Raw genomic sequence first — 20,541 nt, forward strand, 5'->3', positions numbered from 1 at the left:
TTCACTGCCTGCAAATACCACATAAACCCTCTCATAAGTACAGATGGGCATATATGTATTCCTAAAGAACCTATGAACAGAAACCTAGACAAGAGAGCATCTGACCTTGGCAAGCCCGGCAAAGTTGATCGGTAGTACTTGAGAAGTAGCCTCCTGACCCTCATCAGGGGTGAGAATGACGACATCATCTTGTTGAAGCGAAATGGCCTTTTCACTTTTATTCACAACCTGCATCTCGGCACCAACAGTATCCAGCATTACCTGCATACAGAAATGCCGAAAATATTATTAGTATAAAAATCAATCATTTTGCAAAATTGAATTTCAAATTAACAGAAAAGGAAAAAAAAAAAAAAAAAAAAGAGGAAGAAGGTGCATACAGCACAGAGCTTCTTAGTGGTCTTAATAGCAGCCTTGAGATTCTCTAACGTATCTTGGTGATACTCCTCGTCTCCCCATGAAAAATCAAACCTGGCAACTGCCACCCATTCCCACATCCTTGTTAATCTTTGATTTATAAAGACATATTAAAAAGCGACAAGTGTGTGGAAATGTATTAAACTTATTCTGTCTTGTTATTGTATCTATCCGACTCTCAAAATCTTTATTGTCCGTATCAAACTTTCATATTAAACCACCTCCAATACGGTCTAGCGGTTATCATCCTCGCATTTTAACAAGAGGTCTGAAATTCAAATCTCACTACTTAGAGTTATGGGGATAGTAAGAAACAGTTAAACAACGTATATCTGAGTCAAAAAGACTATTGCGAATATCATTTTACCTAGCCATCGGGTAAAAAGTATACGAGTAGTATTTCTGCTGATGTGGCAGTATATATAAGTTGACACGTAATCAAAACAATGGTATCGACATACATAAATTTAGATTGTACAGTAATAATTAGACAGTCGAATACATCTACCAATAAACTAAAACAGGATTGAGATGTTCATGAAACGACACATGGCTTAATCCTTGATCGACACGTGTCTTTTTAAATTTATTTATTTTGTTAAATTAGCTTTCCTAATTGTATATAAATTGAATTTCCTTATTGGACTTAGTTTTAAACTCTAATTCTTAGCTTATAGATACAAAACAAATTATAACTTATTTGATTGAACGTATTCTCATTAATAATGAGATCTCTTTTTCGTTCTCGGTTCTTCAACTCCAACTTATTACTTATAATAAGTTAATAACATGCAGACTTCAAAAAATTGAGTTTACGATCCGAAATCACAAAGCTATTTGCCATCATCCACTAACCGAAATCACAAGGTAAATCTAAAACTTTAACTAAACATATACGAGTATTATATTTATCAATACTGTTTATTATAACTTAGTTTCGATTATAGGTTTACTTTAACTACAATTTATTTCATACTCACAAATCATGTATAAGGCATATTTGAATTTCTTTATGATACAATTTATATAGAAACCGTCCATCGAACATGTATTAGGACTAGTATAAATATATAATAGCAAAACGTAACAAGTTTAACACAGTTTCCTATAAAAATTAACTTAAAAAAAAAAAAGAAACAATACCAGACATGCCAGCTTTAAGACAACCGGAGATGACGTCAACAGATCGAGAGCGAGGACCTAAAGTGCCAACTATTTTCGTCATCGCCGGAAAAAAACTCTAAAATCATCAACAAATACATCATATAAAACTGATAATAAAATTACAAATTTAAATTTTTTTGATAGAGAAGTACTGACAGCTTTAGATGGCTCAAGGATAGAAGCCATCCTGATGGGTTCTTCTAGAAGCAGATGATTCGAATGCATTTTTGAGAGATCACTGACAAACAAACAATAATCTAAGATATATGTCAAACAAACAAGAACTGATGCAGAATGAAAGATTGGTTTTCTTACATATCAAAAACCGACGGAGGAAAGGTTGCGTGGATATGACTTTTTTTTTTTTTTTCTAATCGATTCACATTTTAACTTTTCTTTTTTTTTATAAATATTGATTTTAATTTAAAAAGTGGCTTGAAACCTCACGTGTCACGGTTGCAATTATTGCGATTACTATGTTAATTATGGATACTAGTGCTCTCTCACGACAAGTTTTAAAATACATTAATCAAAAACTAAAAAATTAAAATTCAAGTATATTAAATCTTTATTACTAATATCACAATTTAATTAATACGAAAACTAAAGAAGGAGAAATATGAAAATTAACTACATATAAATATTTATTTCAGTTTACCTTTGTTTCAAATTTTAATTACAATATTAATAATGATAATAATAATTTAAGTTCACAATATATTGAATTTCATAAAAGTGATAATCTTTAAAAATTAAAAATATGTCACCTGGTATAGGAGGAGGTTGAACCTTTTGATAGTCGACTTTTTTTTTTGGTTTGGTCGTAGGTTTTCTTTAGTGAGAATATGTGAGGGTTTTTTCCTATGTTGTATATATATAGATAATAAAATAATAATAGTTTTTGGGAGGTTTTTTTTAAATAAATATTAAAAAATTATAGAATTAATAAAAAGAGAGAATTAGGCTCTAGGAAAGGAACTAGGAGTGTCAAGTGTACCCCAACCTCCTCTTTTAGTCATATTATTATAGATTATCATTATTTTTATTATTATGATGATGTTATGATTGGATCTATATTTTTGTTTTACACCGTGATGATGAATTATACTTGCTAATTAGCCTAGTTAAGTTGTACAAAAATTCTTTTATAAAAGTAAGCCCATAACTTTATGGACTAAAATTGTAGGATTATTAAAATAATAAATAAATACTAAAAAATTAGAGGATTAATAAGGAGAGAGTATTAGAATGTAGGAGGGGGATTAGGGGTGTCAAGTGTATCCCCAACCCCCTCTTTTAGTTATATTATAGATTAGTTAATCAACCCGGATTCAATTCGGACAGTTAAAACATGTTTTTTATATAAATCCAAAATAAAAATATTTATAATTGGTAAATTTTGATGTTGATATTATTGAATTTAATAAAAAGTTAAACATCATTTGAAAGATTCAAAACACTTATATTTATAACTTTTGGGAACTTAAATTAATACACATATAAAAGTGGTTTTTCAAAAAACGAAAAGTCAACAATGTTAAGATGCAATGTACAATTACTAATAAAAGAACCATATTTGCGAATTGCGATGATGAGAGTCAAAAATACGTAAGAGAAAATAGTAAATAAAAATTGAAGGGTAAAAATGGAAAGGACAAAATTTTAAAAAGAAATATTTTTTGTATTATAACATCATCTTTTCTAAAAATAAAGTGTAGACAATTTCTAGTTTGCCACATCAAATTTTTTTCTAAAAATCCTTTTTGAATATAATTCTCTTTTATTTATCTTTATCTTTACTCCCTTATAAAAGACGGGGATTATTACCTGTGAATGTAACTAACTATGACAAAATGTCTATATTATTTAGAGATCTTGTAAAATGTCTATGTTATGTAATCAACTTTCAAATCTCGATTACCAATAAAAAGGTTATACGTGGCAGCTTACATGGTTGTCACATATACCCTGTTACATTAAATAACTAGGATTTGAAAGTTCATTACATAACATAGATATTTTACAAGATCTTTACATAACATAGACATTTTGTCATAGTTAGTTATATTCACAGCTAATAATCCCTAGAAAAAAATAGTCTCTTTTTATTTTAGGTAATTCTACCTTTGAATTACCAGAATTACCCTTGACTTTTTATGTTTTGCCTTTAATAAATTATAATTTAAACTCTAAACATTTATTTCAAGAATTAACACTTTAAGCCCTTATTATCTAAAAATTTCTACTATCACAATTACATCAACCTATACCACTTGACACCGCCACCACCACCACCAATAGTACCATCACCGACACCATTAGATTGCCTTCCCCACCACCGCTGCTGCATTGCGCGGAAACCATGCTCGTAATAGAGAATAGAGATGGTTTTGCTTATGTCAGTTCCTTGAACTGAAATTCACATTCGTTTAATTGAAATTAATACCATAACCATGCTAAATATTTGTGAATCTAAATACATATATCAGTTATATAACTGTAGGCTCTTTCTTTGCATTCTTTTTATCATGAAAAAATAGAATTGAAAGACAACACGAAATCCACTATACCAAAATTTGTTTGCTATTAGTCCGAAACCACTTTATCATATACGAGAGATAGTGCTCGGGCATTGTGGGGGTGAGATGGTGAGGGTGATAGGTCAAGTCATAGAGTATGATAGCCAAATACCTTAGCTGTACGGGCTCCGCCCTTAGATTTAAAAATTCGTCGAAAGTATGTCTATATCTATATCGAATGACATCTCTAATGAAAGAGCATGAAATTTTAAAAACACCCACACAGTTTTTATAATTTATCGATATACGGTTTTTGAGATAAATCTATATTTTTATAATGGTATTACTTATATCGTGGATATCCCTTGTATGTTAGATAATATGCTGCAAGTGCGCTGCACATCCCAAGGGTTGCTCGAATACCACTTGTAACACTCCGCCTTACCACAATTGTATGCTTTATCCATAGGTTCACGGCTGTAACACCCCGCTAAGGCGGAATACAGGACAGATATATAGTACATAGCACAAGTCAATAGATCATAACACGTCATTATATTACAAGAAGTACAAAAGGAGGATTACACTGTACGAAAATCCCATAACAAAAGACTAAAAGTAGATAAGAGACATCATTTAAAACATACCAAAAGACTATACAATGACCTTAAGAACAATGTATCTTAATAAGGTACGAGTTTGACACGTCTTCGCGAAAGTTGACTTTATTAACGATTTCCTGAAAGGCACGCGAATAAAATGGATCAACTAAAAATAGTTGAGTGAGTCCATAGGTTTTCAGGATCCATATCAACTTGTTTAAAAGAATATGCTTAGTCAATGTACATAAATAATATAATTGGTTGATTAAGTCTAGACATCTAGTATGCTTGAACTGTCAATTGTAATGAGGCCATTACTAAATTGCTTGACTGACTTTACCCACTACTAGAAAAATAGCTTTTAATGACACCTAAATTATGTCAAACGCATTTTAATGACAAGCAAAAACGTGTGTCATAAAAATTCTGTCATAATTTGTATAATTTAAAAAGTTTATGACACGCAATTATTAGTGTCATAAAAAAATGTTGTGTAACACTGAATACACTTTTCTGCATGTCATCGTGTTATTATTTTTTATCCCGTTGTTTGACAAAAGCTTATTTCCTGCTTGAAAAAAAAAAACAAAAAAAAAAACCTGAGTACTGATTACGAAAAAAAAAAATCCCCCGAAAAAACCCCATTCTCGATTACCTCCTGTTCAAAATAAAAAGCTCTCGTTAAATTATTCACGTTCTCATTAAATTATTCAAGATTCACGACCCTCATTACAACAAAATCGAAATATTATGATAGATATATACATTTTCACGCTGCTAGTCAAATCGATATATAGATATATAGATATATATCTACTGTTCAAATCGAAAATAAGGAGTTGAGTAACAACAAAATCGAAGCCCCAAATTGTTCAAAATCGAAGCCCTAAAAAAACCCCCAAATCGTACTGTTCAAATCGAAGCCAAATCCAGATTGTTCAGTTAATTGGGATTAGTTTTCTGGAATGGAACTATCTTTGACCGAATGTCTATAGTAGGAAAAAACTATAGATGTGTGAATTGTATGCAAGCAACTCGAAAAAATGTTTATTGTGCGTAAGAAAACATACGTGGCAACCATATACAGGTGCCACTTGTCAGATTTTGATTGGTTGAAACAAAATTCTTAAATACAATAAACATTATTTCGAGTTGTTTACATACACTGCACACAACTTTAGTTATTTCTTACTATAGACATTCGTTCAAAGTTTCTTACAATCCAGGAAACTTATCCGATTTTAATTTCACCCTCTTTTTGTTTAAATTATATATTGATTATAGTGTATCTATCTACATATATATGTGTGTCTATATAGCTATATATATATGTACCTGTGTCTATATTGAATGCAAAAAATATATCTATATGTATCTGTATCTATATATCTATTATCTGTGTCTATATTGAATGCAAAAAGGTTTTAATTTTTGTATTTTAGTTTCTTTTTTGTAATGCACAAGTCATGGATTATGTCTGATAGATTATCAACGGCCTATGACGAAGGTGTGAAAGCCTTTTTAGAGTTTGCGCAAAGTAATGATACACAATTTAGATGTTATTCCATGTCCTTGTGTAAATTGTATCAATTTAATTAACCACTCGATTGGAAGATGGAGGAGTAGATAGCTCTAAGAAAGCGTAAAGTATTTGTCCTGATGATTGTATTATTTTTTTGGTAACACACGAGACCAGAACTTAAATACTGCTAGGACCAAGTTCCTTTAATTAGTAATCTGATTGATTGTATTACGGTTGAATAAGAATAAGCAGTAGAAGAAGAAAAAAAGCAAAGGGAACCGCAGTTTGCCTTTATGACAAAGAGTGATATTGATCATGTTGATGATGGATGAAATATGGACAGAAAGCCGTCAAGAATAGCCTCTACACAATAATTACATATCACAAATACGAGTATTAACTAGTAATATTTTACATATGAGTGTACAAATATATACATAATATATAATTATTGCTTTGATCACAAAAGTCTACTTAGTTTCTTGGATTCTGAATATTAATATAATCCGGTATTAATCTAATTTGACTAGTAAATCTTGAATACACATATATATATATGTATAATTAAAAATCATGAAACCCTATATTCTCTGCAACTACTAACTTGTATTCTATCTGCAAAGTCTTTGGTTTAAGTTTGTTTCACATTCTTAATCGGCTTATTTTATACAACTAACACAAATTAATAAATTAATATGAAACTCTTTTTCCCATGTTAATGTGTGAAGTTCTTTTTAATATCATTTTACCATAGATATATATATATATATCTACTACAGTATTAATCAATTAAAAATTCTTGTAAGAATTAATCAAGTAGTTTAATAATTTTGATATGAAATACAGAAGTTACTACAGATGCACAACTCAAAAGTGCACGGTGAAGAAGCGGGTGGAAAGATCGTATCAAGATCCGTCGAGTAATTACTACATATGAAGGACAGCATAATCATCACTTGCCTGCAACGCTCAGACGGAATGTTGGTAGCGGAATGTTGTATCTGCCATCTATGACTATGATGGCAGCACAAAGTGCCATGATGTGGGGGGTTGCAGCCGCTTCGTCAAGCTTCCCTCATCGTGAGTTTCTAGCTCATCATCATCATGCTGGGTTCTACAATAATTCTAGTGGTGTAGCTAGTAGTGAACGGATGATGTACTACCAGCAGCAGCAAACCCCATCATCAGTAGTAGTTCAGCAAATTCAGATGCATCATCTACTTGCTATTATCTTGATTCCCTACAGACTAGCATCGTCAACTAACAGTTTAAGCAAATAGTTGATGCGTAAGTAATAAATTATCTTATCTTTAAGCATGTTATATCCGTAAGTAATACTTGCTATCATCTTTTTTTTTGTAGGGCAATTGGATTGTATGATGTACAAAGTGGATTTAAGAAGAAGACTAAACTCAATTGGGTCAACTCTTAGGTAAGCACCAAATACAAACTGATATGTTATCTTTAATTCCCTTAATAGCACCAATTACAATTTGCCTAACAGTCAAGGTCGGAGAAGTTTAGCATAATTGTCTGCTCCACCTGATATGCTATGGAGATATTTTACTTGCCAAGTTAGTAGTTAGACACGCCCAAAACTAGAGGCATGGTATTAGGATAGGCAATCTTGATTGATAATACCAGAAGGTCACAACTCACAAGTAACAGCAGTTTGATAATATCATGCTTTGAAAAAGAGACTTAATGCACTTGGAATAATATGTTGCTTAACCTAAATCTGTACTTATAATCGGGTCAGCCTTAAGATGGTTTAGTTTTAATTCAGGTGACCCAAATAGGCATTTGAAATTTGAACGCCATCTAATCTAACTATATAATAGCAGGTCATGCCCATTATGTTTCAGTCCACTTCACGTTTGGAATTGAATGGTATTATGTTTTGACTTTTGATCTTGGGTAATGGGTTATACGGTTAGTGCCAGGATGTACTCAGATATGAGCATTGCTTGTTTCTGTCAAGATAAGAAATGATAAAACAATCAGAAGATTTTACAATTTCTGAGTCGTGTGAACAAGCATTCTCTGATATTCTAAACTCGGACAAATTCTCTGAGCTACGTGGTTTAATTCTCGATACTTTTGGTGTAGTTGATATTAACCAAATTTTGGGAGTTAATGCTATAAGTTTGAAGATAAAAGATGGAGCTCATGAAACTGCACCAATGTTTTACCTTAAAGATGTCCAGCAGGTATTTCTTTTTTTCAAACTTTGACTGTCTATTTAATTATCTGATTTACTGGTCATAGTTTCTGTGATATATGCTGATGACATTTCATCATCTAACAAGCACTGTAGTTTGAATAAGCCCTCATAGAAACCTTGCAAGTTGCAAAGTACCGAAATTTTGTCTGACCACATGATCAGGAGTGTCTTTTTTTTCTACACTGCATATCTGTGTCTGACTCTGACTTGCATTGGTTCTTTGTTTCATCAGGATGTCAATCCTTTTTGCGTCTATTAAAATAAAGCCATATATGTGTTTGTCAAGCTAGAGAGATGGAACCTATTCAAGATTTCCCCCTTTGTTGAAGATATGAATTTCTAAGTTAAATTGTTTAAGATATAAAAATTGTCGGATGAAAACAAAAATTGTCGAAACTGAAATCAAACTTAAGGTTGATTACTTTTTTATGCAATTTGCTCTATTTCTTTCTATACCAGACTTCTTTAAGTAGCCGTAATCAACTATATACTCACATGGATATTTTTTGGATTTATTAGGTGAACCATTTTGGCTCATTTGTGAGGCACTTTTTCAGCCTTACTGTACCCACAGACATTATTTCTGCTAGGATGGTTCTTACCACATTTGACTCTGCTGTATATCATGCAACTTCTTCACCATGTGTGCCGGTTCATATCAATTGCCCTTTTCGGGAACCTCTAGAAAGTACACCAAAAGAATGGAGGCAAAGCTGTTTAAAAGGATTAGAGATTTTCATAACACCAAAAGAATGCAACTTCTTCACCAGAAAATGCTTGATTCTGGAACTTAAGTGTGGATATTGGAGGGTATGCTCTCGAGTCTGGAACTTGCAGTACATAGTATTTTTGTGATGCTCTTTGAGGCATCGTCTTCCTGTGACAGGCTTAATTTCTTAATATGATTTGCAGGTTAGAGGTGCATTATTAGCACTTGATATAATGAGCAATTTCCCAGGCTTCCGGCTGATTTTGAGGTTTCTGCACAACGTAGCTCAGGCATGTTTGATTTACTAGAATTTGTGATTGGTTTTAAAATAACTTGTAGTTGTATGAAACGCATTGTTTTGATATATATGAAATGCGCTCTTTTGCTATTTGTGTATTTATTTGTATTATGAGCTAGATTAACTGTCATTTAATGTGTGGATATTAACAATTTTATAATTTTTTTTTTTTAAATTTGAACCATGACACGCAAAAAAGGCGACATAAAATAGTGTCATAAAAGTATGTCGTAAAAGAGTGTCTAAAAGCGTGTCATAATATCATGACGCGCCAAATGCGTGTCATAAAGCTTTATGACGGTTCGATTTATGACACCAAAAAACGTGTCATCTGACCCCTTTTATGACATCAAATCGGTGTCATTAAAGGTGTTTTTTCTAGTAGTGGAGGATTCATACTCTAACATCGTATGAATAGGATCTAAAGATACCATGCACCCACTGGGCAGGGTGGATGAGGGCTGGTCTAACCCTAGATAGCGCTATCCCATAATATCTACGGCATAAAGTTAATAGTATTGTGAATGTCTCGGGGGCTTAAAGTGTTATAACTCATGCAATAACGTACGAAATATGTTTAAAAGTCTAAGACAAGCTCAAAAGCTTAAAATATGTCTATTAGTTCAATAAAAGGAGCAATAAGTCTAAAAATGTCAAGTATATATAATATGATCAACCAAAATTTAGTAAAGTAAAGTATGTCTTTCACCCCGCATTTAGAAAATAGTAAATTAGAAGGGGCTATAAACTCACCTTGTAACAACATCTACCGGGTCAATGAGAACAACTAAGCAAGGATGTCAACGTCCACTATCGTCTAAACCTAAGCACATAAATATGTAGGTGAGAACTAAGTACCACGCTAGCTAAAAGGTTGTAAGCCTAAAGATGATGTCTTTTTAAAATGCCATCATATATTGTTATGTTATTTTTGTCTTTCATGTGCATTTAATTTGTTGATACATATCATATTTAATCTTAAAAGATTATTAGTTTATACATCCTTTATTGACTATATATATATACATTAGTTAACCATTAATAATTCTCATTAAATCATAACAATGACCTATGTTAATTATATACTTACATACCTACATATTATACAATAAAGTAGCCATGGAGACACATTTATTTTTGCTACATAGCTATGAACACATTACACACTCACACGTCACACACACACACCCACCATACACAAATTGAAAACTTGATTGTCCATTAGACTCACGTACAAATGACACACACTCTGCATGTACATACTGCCATATGCTTAGCTCACCAGTTGATGACTCACGCGCTACATCGCTTAGACCCTACACCGGACCAACCATGACACAGTTGTTTGACAGCAATCCGCATCATTTTTCGAGCAAGTTTGAGTACATACAATATCGAGTTATTGTAACACTATATATCTAAAGGTGTCACGATCAGTATTAGTCTCTAATAACCGAATGATACATGAACTATGGAGAATTTATAGTGACGATATTATAAAAATCGACTCAAAGTAACTGGAGTATGAACTAAAAATGATTCAGAGTGTGCTTTCTACTCTTGTCTGTTCGAAAGAAGACTCAGAAGAAGGAAAGTCGAAATAGTGCGGTTTTGTAATAAAAACCGTATAGTAAGGATAAGGTGTGAGGTGAAATGGTCCATTATTATAGATATATATACACTGTAGATTAATGTTCCAAATCTAACAATTTTAACAATGATGATTTTTGTTTGGGATAATTTGAGCTGTATAGTTAAGGAAGAGACACCATTCATGCGTAGATACATAAAAAATTATTCCAGCTGTATCAACTATCAGATTTTTGTTTAATTATTTGAACAGATTATCTACATGCAATATTACTTTTATAAATATCATGTATGCATATTTCATAAGTAAATTAAATACTAAAAATAATAGGTTGGTCTAAATGAGTAGATGACTTACCAAAAGGATTACATGGTGGCCAAGAGTGTAGATTTTAGTTTTGTTTCTCCGTTAATTATAGCCGCCTTGAATTGCAAGAGAATAAATAAGTTTGCATATATATTTTCATTTATCTTGTTAATATTGTTAAATGAGAAACTATCAGGAAGGATTATTGTTATTTCAAATGACTTACTCTTTAAGTATTTGACGTGTCCATTATGACTAACGAAGGAGTAGTTCTACGGTTGACGAGTGTCTAATGTGCTTAATGAATAGTTAAGTGTTTTATATATACATACATGCTAATAATACAGATTAAACCATGTTCAAGTTATATTTGTGAACAGCTAATTTGAATTAACCAAATTACATAAAAGTTCTATAATGCGTTAATAGTATTTTTTAGATCAATTAATTGCTAGTTATTGATAATAGTTTAATTACAAGTTTTAAGTTTATAATAATTAATATAATATCATCCATATTTGATGGCATTTCACAAGACATTGACAATCTAGTTACTAGAGGACTCAAAATGTAGGTGTTAGGTTCAAAAGTGCTAGTTTTGTAAATTAAATTATAGATGTCTAAGTCTAACATTGTAAATTAAACTTGACAGTTATTACATCGGCTTTGGTTCTGATTGCTCAGACAAACTTCTAAGAAGGGTCACCCATATGGCATATGGCATAGCTGCCCTGAACACGCTTAACTGTCAAGTTCTCTTCCAATCCACAACCAATGCGCCTAAAACTCGTTTTGTTATTATTATTCGAGTTTATTACATTTTCTGTTTTAGTTTTTGGTTTTAGTGTGTTAGATTTGAAAAAGAAAACCAAGAAGAAGAAAAAGGTGTTATAGAAGGAGAGTAGAGTGAAATGAAGAATTCGCCCCCCATTTAACGGTCCAAATAGAGAGCGTTTAGTCGCGAAGTAATAATTATGAGAAATTGACAAGTTCCAGAACGACTAGTGTAATTTCTTCATTTTAGTACATTATTTGCAAAAATTGTCAAGTTCAGGGACGAAAAATGTAATTTACTCATTTTAAAAAAAAAAAAAATAGGCCAAAACCAAGTTAGGGTAAAACCATGGGCCAAAATCCCGAATAACCTAACAAATTTGGCTTAATAACCCTGTTCATAAGCATGGACAATGTTATTATATATAATATATGTATGTATAATATATGTATATGTATATGTATTCATATAAATTTTGATAATGAAGTAATATTACGTGTTTTATTGATCAATATTTACTAATCTTTATAACAATTCCATAACCGGTTTGAATCTAAAAAATGTATATTTAACTCTTGTCTCTAATATGTGTGAATTATTTATTACTTATAAGTTTATTATAGCTCCAGTTATATGAATTTACTAACCTATTCTTATTCTTATCCAACAATGATACTTTTTTAGTAGTTATTTCATTTAAGTCCAACTTTTATGTTGAAAACCAATGACCAAATTTTAACCTTTGTTTTAGTAGTGTCAAACTATTAAGATTGAATTGAGTTGATTATCTTTTACTTCTTTATTTTTTTTATAAAACAAACTCACTCTTTCTTTTTAATCTTTCTATCATTAGAATATCCAAAATAATTTCTAACTTTCAAAATTTTTTCAATCCACAAACTACATCTACTCAATACCCTCAAAATTTGGTAATCCCTCATATACCCAAACTAACCTCTTCTTTATTCATCAATTTAAATATTTTTACATAATATTCGTATGATACCTATATAAATTTTTACAGCATATATTCTCAACTCATGAAATAACTACGCTAACCTCTTTTACATCAATTAAGTTCATCTTAATAACCACTCTTACAACCACCACCACTACCACCGGCCGTAACCTCCACATGTCGCCGATAGGCCTATCCTTTAAATATAATTTTGGGTGAAGTCGTACTCAATCACATTTAATTGAAATTGAAATATCGTACGGATTAAATGCCTGTGAAGTATCATTGATGTGTTATTGTTTGTTTTAAGCTAATAATAAGAATTGAAAAAGCATACGGATCAAATTTTTGAATAAGATAGAACATTATTTTATAGCAGTGATGTACAACAAGAGGACATCTTCAATATTACAATATTGGCATCTTTCCTGATTATGGTAATCATGAAGATTTGTTCGCAAACTCAAATTAATTATAAACCTAATCATTTACAAATAGACTAATAACTGAATATTTAATTATTCTTTTAAAATATTCTATGGATAATATATATTACTGTTATCCTGTTTATCCCATCATTTAGTAGAGCAATAATTATTTTTTAAGCTTTAGTAATGTAACGTCCAAACTCTTTTTATTTAAAAATTGAAAATTTTTTTTTAGAAGGTGCGTCGCACCCCAATAAGGGTGTGTCGCACTAAACAAAACAACAAGACACCAGATGAGGGGTGCGTCGCACCATGCACTTGGTGCGCCGCACCATACCCTGATCAGACATGGGTGTGTCGCACCATGCACTTGGTGCGCCGCATCAAGCCTGCAGTTCAACACAAATTTTCATTTCAACATTTGACTTAGCTTACAATCTTTTGAAACTTCAACTTGCAACCTTTTCGACTCAAAATCGAACTTCTAAATACAACATTTTTAAGTTAGTTCAAGCTAGTATTTGATACTTTTACAACCAAATCATAATATCTATTTGAACCAACTTCCACATACACAATCAAATGAGTCGTTTACCCATTTTGATGCTTTTTGAGTCAACCAAACATGTTTATAACCATAAGACCAAACATACTTTAATTTTGCAGAATTTTACCAAAAAACACTTTACTAAGATGACCAAATGTACCAAGAACAACTTTACCAACAAAACAAATATATCAAGAACCATGAATGAGATGGAACGACTAGGGTTCTATCAAAATACCATCTTTCGCAAATGGTCATAATACCTTCAACCTACTAGCAACTTCAAGTCCAAAACTTCAATCAACTAATCACTAGTTTCTTCTTCTGGAACTACCTATAAAAAGGTAAACAACTAAAAAGTAAACGAATACTTAGTTAATAAACTTGCATACAAATATATATACGAAGGAGGTCAAAAACACAAAAGACTATCGCATGTAGCTAATGGTACCGTCATACCATCACTTACATACTCACTTTTGCGCTAACAAACACATACATGGATCCATACACGCTAAACAATAATCAAAGAGGTTCTTAGGCCTCATCTCATGGGATTCTTAGGCCCCGTCTCAATATAACTATGGGATTCTTAGGCCCGACCTTAAAATTAGGCCCTAACACTGAATCGATTACCACACACGGAATCCACCATCATATGGTAATCGACCCAACGCACATATAAGTGTATGCAAATTTACTCACCTCATCCGCGACTAACAACAATCAAGATTGCCACAATAATTGCAAAGCTTTCAACCTAGCAAATCAACACGATATTTATTTATAATCTTGGCTAACTCACTTAACCAAACTATCAATTCACTAGCATTCCTACCCACCCAAACTCATTCTATTTGAGTAGGCTCATTTTCAAGTCTCATTAACAAAGTTCAATCTTTCAAAATCATCCATCTCAACTAGCTATCATTTTGTTAAAATCTCATTTTACCACCATCATGTGGCTATTTCATTTCATTGCTACCAAATTCTTATTTTGACCATAGTGGCCACTAACAACTCAAATAAATAAGTTCATGCAATCCTATAATCATATATCAAGTTACAAACAATAAAATGGGGAAATATTAACAAAATCATCATCCAACCCAAAAATCCCCAAATTTAATAGTTGTATGAACCCTAATTCTTGAAACTAAAATCAAAACTTGGTTAGATGGATGCTTACCTTAGAGAAGTAATCTACTATAATGAAATTGAACAACTAGAATCAAGATTCTTTCTCCCTTCTTTCTTGGTGTGGTTCGACACCCACACACACACCCACACTCAAATATTCAATTCACTAGTTAATTAATTGTAGTGATTATTATTATTTTCGGAGAATTTGATTGATTAAGATACATACACTTGAAGAGAATTAAAATCACACTTCTATTCTCCCCCCCCCCCCTTTTCCTTCTTGAAATTGGCCCACACCCCACCACCATACACTTTCAATTTCAATCTTTCAGTTTAAAAGAATAATGGAAAATTATTGTTATTATTACTGTTGAATGATTCTAGAATTGGATTGAAGTTTGATTTAGACTAGAATTAAAAGAAGAATAATAAGAAGAAGTGACTGGGTGGGTGGTGAGTCACAAAAAGGATGGATGGGTGACACTTCTCTTGAATGTCACGCCCCTTTCTAATTTTTGTGGTTATTTTATCCGCTATCCGCTAAAGTTCCAACTAAATTAACCCCGGATCCAAAAATTAAATACTAGAAAATTATTTTAATGTCAAAACTACAAAAAGGGATTAATTTATTTATCTTAAAAAAATTGGGGTGTTACAAGTAATAACCATCAAGACGACTTTATAGGTTTTGGATCTTAATATCACGACCATAAGTATATGGGAAGGTTAAAACTTAGACAATATTACCCTTATTTAAGGCAGAGAGACTGCTTCTAGGTTTTATTATTTCATATTAAAAAAATACTCCGACCTTATAAGGCATAAAGATAAAACTCTTGACCTATGTCTCTTGAGACAACTTGATCTAACCTTTTCAGTGATGGGATAAGACTAGTTAATTAAGGAGTATTTGGCATTGTTTGTTGGTTTATAAGCGATCTATTTTTTTAATTACTGGTATTAAATAAGTAGGTAATTTGTTTGATATTGCTTATCTAGATAAAAAAGAACCTCCGACCTTATTATGCATTGGATAGAACTTTTGAGCTTTGTTTGTGGAGAAAACTTAGATCCAACCTTTATAGTGATGGGTAAGACTAGTTAATTAAGTTAAGGAGTGTTTGGCATTGTTTGTTGGTTTATAAGCGATCTATTTTTTTTAATTATTATTAAATAAGCAGGTAATTTGTTTGATACTTCTTATCTAGATAAAAAAATCAAACAATAAGCAGAAAATTATACAATCCAAATGGCCAAACACTCGGTAGTTAGCTAAATACAAAATACAAGCTATCCGCTCTATAAATACCTTCATTGCCTCATTATTCGTCTTTGCAACTATTGAATCAAAGATCTATTATAAAATGAATAGATATACTTCAAGTCTGAAGGAGCATGAATAATAATTTGAGGTCGAATTGATGGTATATATATGCTTACTTTTTATTTTTATTTTCAAAACCGAATGACTTTTAATATTTGTTCTTAGCCCATGATATGCATGGTAATAATAGGAATAAATTTAGGTTATACTACTACAAGCTTTTATTTGTCTCATGGTAAACTGAAAAGGAAACACTTATATATATTGAAGCTATATGATACGCTAATTATAACTTTTCATTACATTCTTAACAGATATAATTGATATATTAATTCTAGCTAGGTTGGAGTGACAGTTTGATTTTCAGATTGCTAGCTAGGCAAAATGGAGTACTACCAGCTTATCGGGTTTAATATACTTTTAGTCCTTTGGGTCTATTGGGCTATTCAACGTCGCCGTCGCTACCTCTCGAGCAAGGCGAGGTCGCTACCACCTGGGCCAACACCCTGGCCGGTGGTCGGAAACATTTTTCAACTAGGCTTTGTAAAGATACCCCATGAGTCATTTGCACAACTAGCCCGTGTACATGGCCCCCACGTCATGACCCTTTGGCTAGGGTCAATGTGTACGGTGGTGATCTCGTCCAACGAGGCGGCACGTGAGATGTTCAAGAACCACGATATGGACCTTGCAGGTCGAAAAGTCTATGAGTGCATGAAAGGAGACTATGGAGACGAAGTAGGGTCGATGATAACAGCACAATATGGACCAAACTGGCGACTGTTGAGAAAACTCAGTACAACTGAGTTTTTCTTAAACAGTCGTCTTGATGCCACTTCTAGCATCCGTACTAGATGCATTGACAAATTGGTGCAATCTATACAGGATGCTAGTGGAAATGGTGCAAATCAAATCGATGTCGGTAGGTTTTTTTTCTTGATGGCATTCAATTTGATAGGAAATTTGATGTTTTCAAGGGATCTTTTGGATTCAAAGTCGAAGAAAGGAGCAGAATTTTTCTACCATGCAGGAAAGGTAATGGAATACGCCGGAAAACCTAACGTAGCTGATTTTATGCCCTTTTTGAGGTGGCTTGATCCACAAGGCATTAGAAAAAACATGCAAAATCATATACGAGAAGCTTTTCGTATAGCCGGAGGATTTATCAAGGAAAGATTGGACGAGGAGTCAGTGGATAAAAGAAACAAAGATTACTTAGATGTGCTCTTGGAGTATCGCGGTGATGGCATTGAAGGACCCTCTAAGTTCTCTTCAACAAGCATCAATATTATCGTCTTTGTAAGTCTCTCTACCAATATGAGTAAAACTATTGTATTGAATGCTCACTATAATTAAACAAACTACTAGTGTTCCTTTTAATGTCCAGATATCATAGTTAAGTGTATAGATAGTTTAATTATATCATCTTGAAAGTGTTTTGAGATGATCATGTTTTGGTGTTTAAGATATGATTAAGAAAGTAGGTCATACTAAGAGCATTAGGTATGGTTCCAATACACAAAACCAACCAAAACATACAACTCTATATCAACTTTCACTATTTTATTTGATCTTAGGGCAGTTATATATATATGGAACAAATTAACAGATATATATTCCCACACACACATACAATACAAAAACAAAAATTATAAAATTATAAAGAGTCGATCGTCTATAAGAAAACTTATGTCGAACTCTGTGTTACGTTATAACAAAAGGGAGGCGGGATATATGGAAAGGGGAAATGTAAGGTTAGCTCATTAATTTGATAGAGACTTTTGCTTCTTGAGTTAGAAATTAAGATTCTTGAGTTAGAAATTAAGATTCAATTTTTGACATGAGGTAATTTATTTCTATGACTAAGAAAAGAGTTGACGTTAATGTAATAATATTTAATATTTTTATTAAATAAAAACCACGTTACATCTGAATAATGGGTAAGCGAGCAATAAGCTGCGCCACTATTCCTTTTTGAATCGAAAAACATGTTCTATAGATTACAAATCATTGGTTCCTCAGACTTTATGAGTCTTTGTAGACCACCTTTTGCACCCGCTCTAAAAACCCAACCCCCTTAGGGCTGAGGGATCTAAATGTGTTGAAAGCAAACATAATGAAAACTTGTTGATACTCTAAACATATATGTTACCTCGTGTTTAGCAACCTTCCTAGCTTCTGCCTTCAAAACTGCCTGCCGGAACGAAACCACTGTCCCGCAGCCCCACCAATGGGGATACCCCGGTGAGGTTGAAAAACATCTCTGATCATATATTGGTTCGAATACGTACGGTACTACCCGCTCAACGTTAACTGGTTACAAAAATATAACAAAGTTATATAATGTCTTCTTCCTAAATGGATATGATGCATGCATGCGATTGGTTAAAAGGTGTTATATTATAATTCGTTTGTCCGTATAGATTTCTAGATCAATAATGGGATGATCACATTCACTGATGACAATTGTTTGTTTTTATTCATTAATTTATATATTGGCTGACATTTTTTATTGTATCTTGTCGATCTTTTTAATTAACTATTCTAATACAACGTGATGGTATATTATAATATCATAATATCACATGCAACAAACAACTTGTAAATAATTCAATCTTGCTGTAGGGTTAGTTCTTTTGTATTTGAACTAAGAAAATTATTAATCATTTGACATGTAAGCTTGATCGATACTCCTTCTAATATCATAAACTAAAAATGTCATATATAGAATCTACTTATTTCTTTCTTTTATCTTTTTATTTTGATTTTTCCATGTGATTTGATTTTATGTTTAAGAAGATTATTAGGATGATAATTCGAACCACATATATCACTACTCTAAAACTAAATTTAGTTTTCAACTTGGGCTTTTGAAATTTAATACGTTTAGTAGAGAGAAATTCAGAATGCATAAAACAAATAGATTGAATTATACATCCATATATACTTACATATTAATGAGAATTGCAACATATATAATCAAATGTTAACCCTTTTCTTGGATACTTTACAATAGGAAATGTTCACGGCAGGAACGGACACAACTACTAGTACATTAGAATGGGCAATGGCAGAACTCCTCCATAATCCTCACATCTACAAGAAACTACAAGCCGAATTGCAAACCACCATTCGCCATGATGAAAAGATTGAAGAGAAGCACATAGACCGTCTCCCTTACCTCAAAGCCGTGATAAAGGAAACACTAAGGCTTCATCCACCACTTCCTTTCTTAGTTCCACACAAGGCAATGCAATCTTGTGAAATGCTAGGCTTTACTATCCCAAAAGAAACCCAAGTGCTAGTTAACGTTTGGGCAATTGGGCGTGACCCGAAGACATGGAAAGATCCATCAAAGTTTGATCCGGATAGGTTTTTGGAACATAATTACAAGATGTTGGATTATAAAGGTCAACATTTTGAGTTCATACCATTTGGTTCGGGTAGAAGGATGTGTCCAGCTATACCACTTGCCTCACGTGTGCTTCCAATGGCTCTAGGAACACTTTTGCACAAGTTTGAATGGGTTTTGGGTGATGGGGTTAATGCCAAGGACATGGATATGAATGAAAGAATTGGCATAACTCTTAGAAAAGCGGTTCCTCTGATGGCTATACCCGTACCATACTACTAACAATAATACACATCATGTATGTATGGTATAACAATGTATGTATAAAATGTGTGTCATATGTATTGAAACTAAACAGAATAAACATGATGTTATGATTGTGACTCAAATGTGCGTTACATTTACATGATGTTATGTAAATGTAAACAGTGTTTTTTTTTTGTTAGGATTAATACAATTTTTCATATACAAATAACATCACGAGTACGCAACAAAAATAAATATGTAATTTATAAATTAACAAAGTTGTGAATTGTGTACTTTTTAGCAAAGCTCCAATATATAAAAAATTGATTAGTGTTTAAAGTAAAACACTTCTATGATCGCACATACGACACCACTATTGTATGTATGTTAGTACCCGATTACAAAGTCACAACCCT

The 20,541-nt window shown here is 32.3% G+C and overlaps 3 protein-coding genes across 4 annotated transcripts; 2 read left to right on the plus strand and 1 right to left on the minus strand.

The window, feature by feature from the left end:
• Positions 1–69: 69 nt before the first annotated feature.
• On the minus strand, positions 70–1,993 carry LOC122584271 (pyruvate kinase 2, cytosolic-like). The gene is made up of 5 exons (XM_043756484.1): positions 1,897–1,993; positions 1,738–1,819; positions 1,561–1,657; positions 381–478; positions 70–261 (listed from the first exon to the last, which is right to left on the minus strand). Exons 2-5 carry the CDS (start codon positions 1,804–1,806, stop codon positions 85–87), a joined length of 441 nt encoding a protein of 146 aa, XP_043612419.1. The 5' UTR covers positions 1,807–1,819; positions 1,897–1,993; the 3' UTR covers positions 70–84.
• Positions 1,994–6,900: 4,907 nt separating this feature from the next.
• LOC122584270 (protein PHYLLO, chloroplastic-like) lies at positions 6,901–9,545 on the plus strand. Of its 2 annotated transcripts, none has more exons than XR_006321493.1 (5): positions 6,901–7,511; positions 7,587–7,656; positions 8,334–8,434; positions 9,039–9,258; positions 9,361–9,545. XR_006321493.1 is itself a non-coding variant. In XM_043756483.1 (5 exons), the coding sequence occupies exons 3-5, from the start codon at positions 8,408–8,410 to the stop codon at positions 9,463–9,465; spliced, it is 423 nt and encodes a 140-aa protein (XP_043612418.1). In that variant the 5' UTR covers positions 6,901–7,511; positions 7,587–7,656; positions 8,334–8,407; the 3' UTR covers positions 9,466–9,545. The 2 variants fall into 2 exon arrangements, 1 of the variants encoding a protein (XP_043612418.1); XM_043756483.1 differs by having other exon boundaries at positions 8,968–9,258.
• Positions 9,546–16,911: 7,366 nt separating this feature from the next.
• On the plus strand, positions 16,912–20,161 carry LOC122584266 (iridoid oxidase-like). Its single transcript, XM_043756480.1, has 2 exons — positions 16,912–17,826; positions 19,544–20,161. Exons 1-2 carry the CDS (start codon positions 16,912–16,914, stop codon positions 20,159–20,161), a joined length of 1,533 nt encoding a protein of 510 aa, XP_043612415.1.
• Positions 20,162–20,541: the final 380 nt, after the last annotated feature.

Source organism: Erigeron canadensis, unplaced genomic scaffold, assembly GCF_010389155.1.
Source record: "Erigeron canadensis isolate Cc75 unplaced genomic scaffold, C_canadensis_v1 Conyza_canadensis_unscaffolded:19, whole genome shotgun sequence".
NCBI classification, from domain to species: Eukaryota; Viridiplantae; Streptophyta; class Magnoliopsida; order Asterales; family Asteraceae; genus Erigeron; species Erigeron canadensis.

Coding starts and splice junctions, on each gene's coding strand:
- LOC122584271 (XM_043756484.1), bottom strand. CDS start 1,806: ATGCATTCGAATCATCTGCTTCTAGAAGAACCCATCAGGATGGCTTCT. Junction 1,658..1,737: donor TCCTTGAGCCATCTAAAGCT/GTCAGTACTTCT, acceptor TGATGATTTTAG/AGTTTTTTTCCGGCGATGAC. Junction 479..1,560: donor TCTTAAAGCTGGCATGTCTG/GTATTGTTTCTT, acceptor AATGGGTGGCAG/TTGCCAGGTTTGATTTTTCA.
- LOC122584270 (XM_043756483.1), top strand. CDS start 8,408: ATGTTTTACCTTAAAGATGTCCAGCAG. Junction 8,435..8,967: donor ACCTTAAAGATGTCCAGCAG/GTATTTCTTTTT, acceptor TGGATTTATTAG/GTGAACCATTTTGGCTCATT. Junction 9,259..9,360: donor TTAAGTGTGGATATTGGAGG/GTATGCTCTCGA, acceptor TATGATTTGCAG/GTTAGAGGTGCATTATTAGC.
- LOC122584266 (XM_043756480.1), top strand. CDS start 16,912: ATGGAGTACTACCAGCTTATCGGGTTTAATATACTTTTAGTCCTTTGG. Junction 17,827..19,543: donor GCATCAATATTATCGTCTTT/GTAAGTCTCTCT, acceptor ACTTTACAATAG/GAAATGTTCACGGCAGGAAC.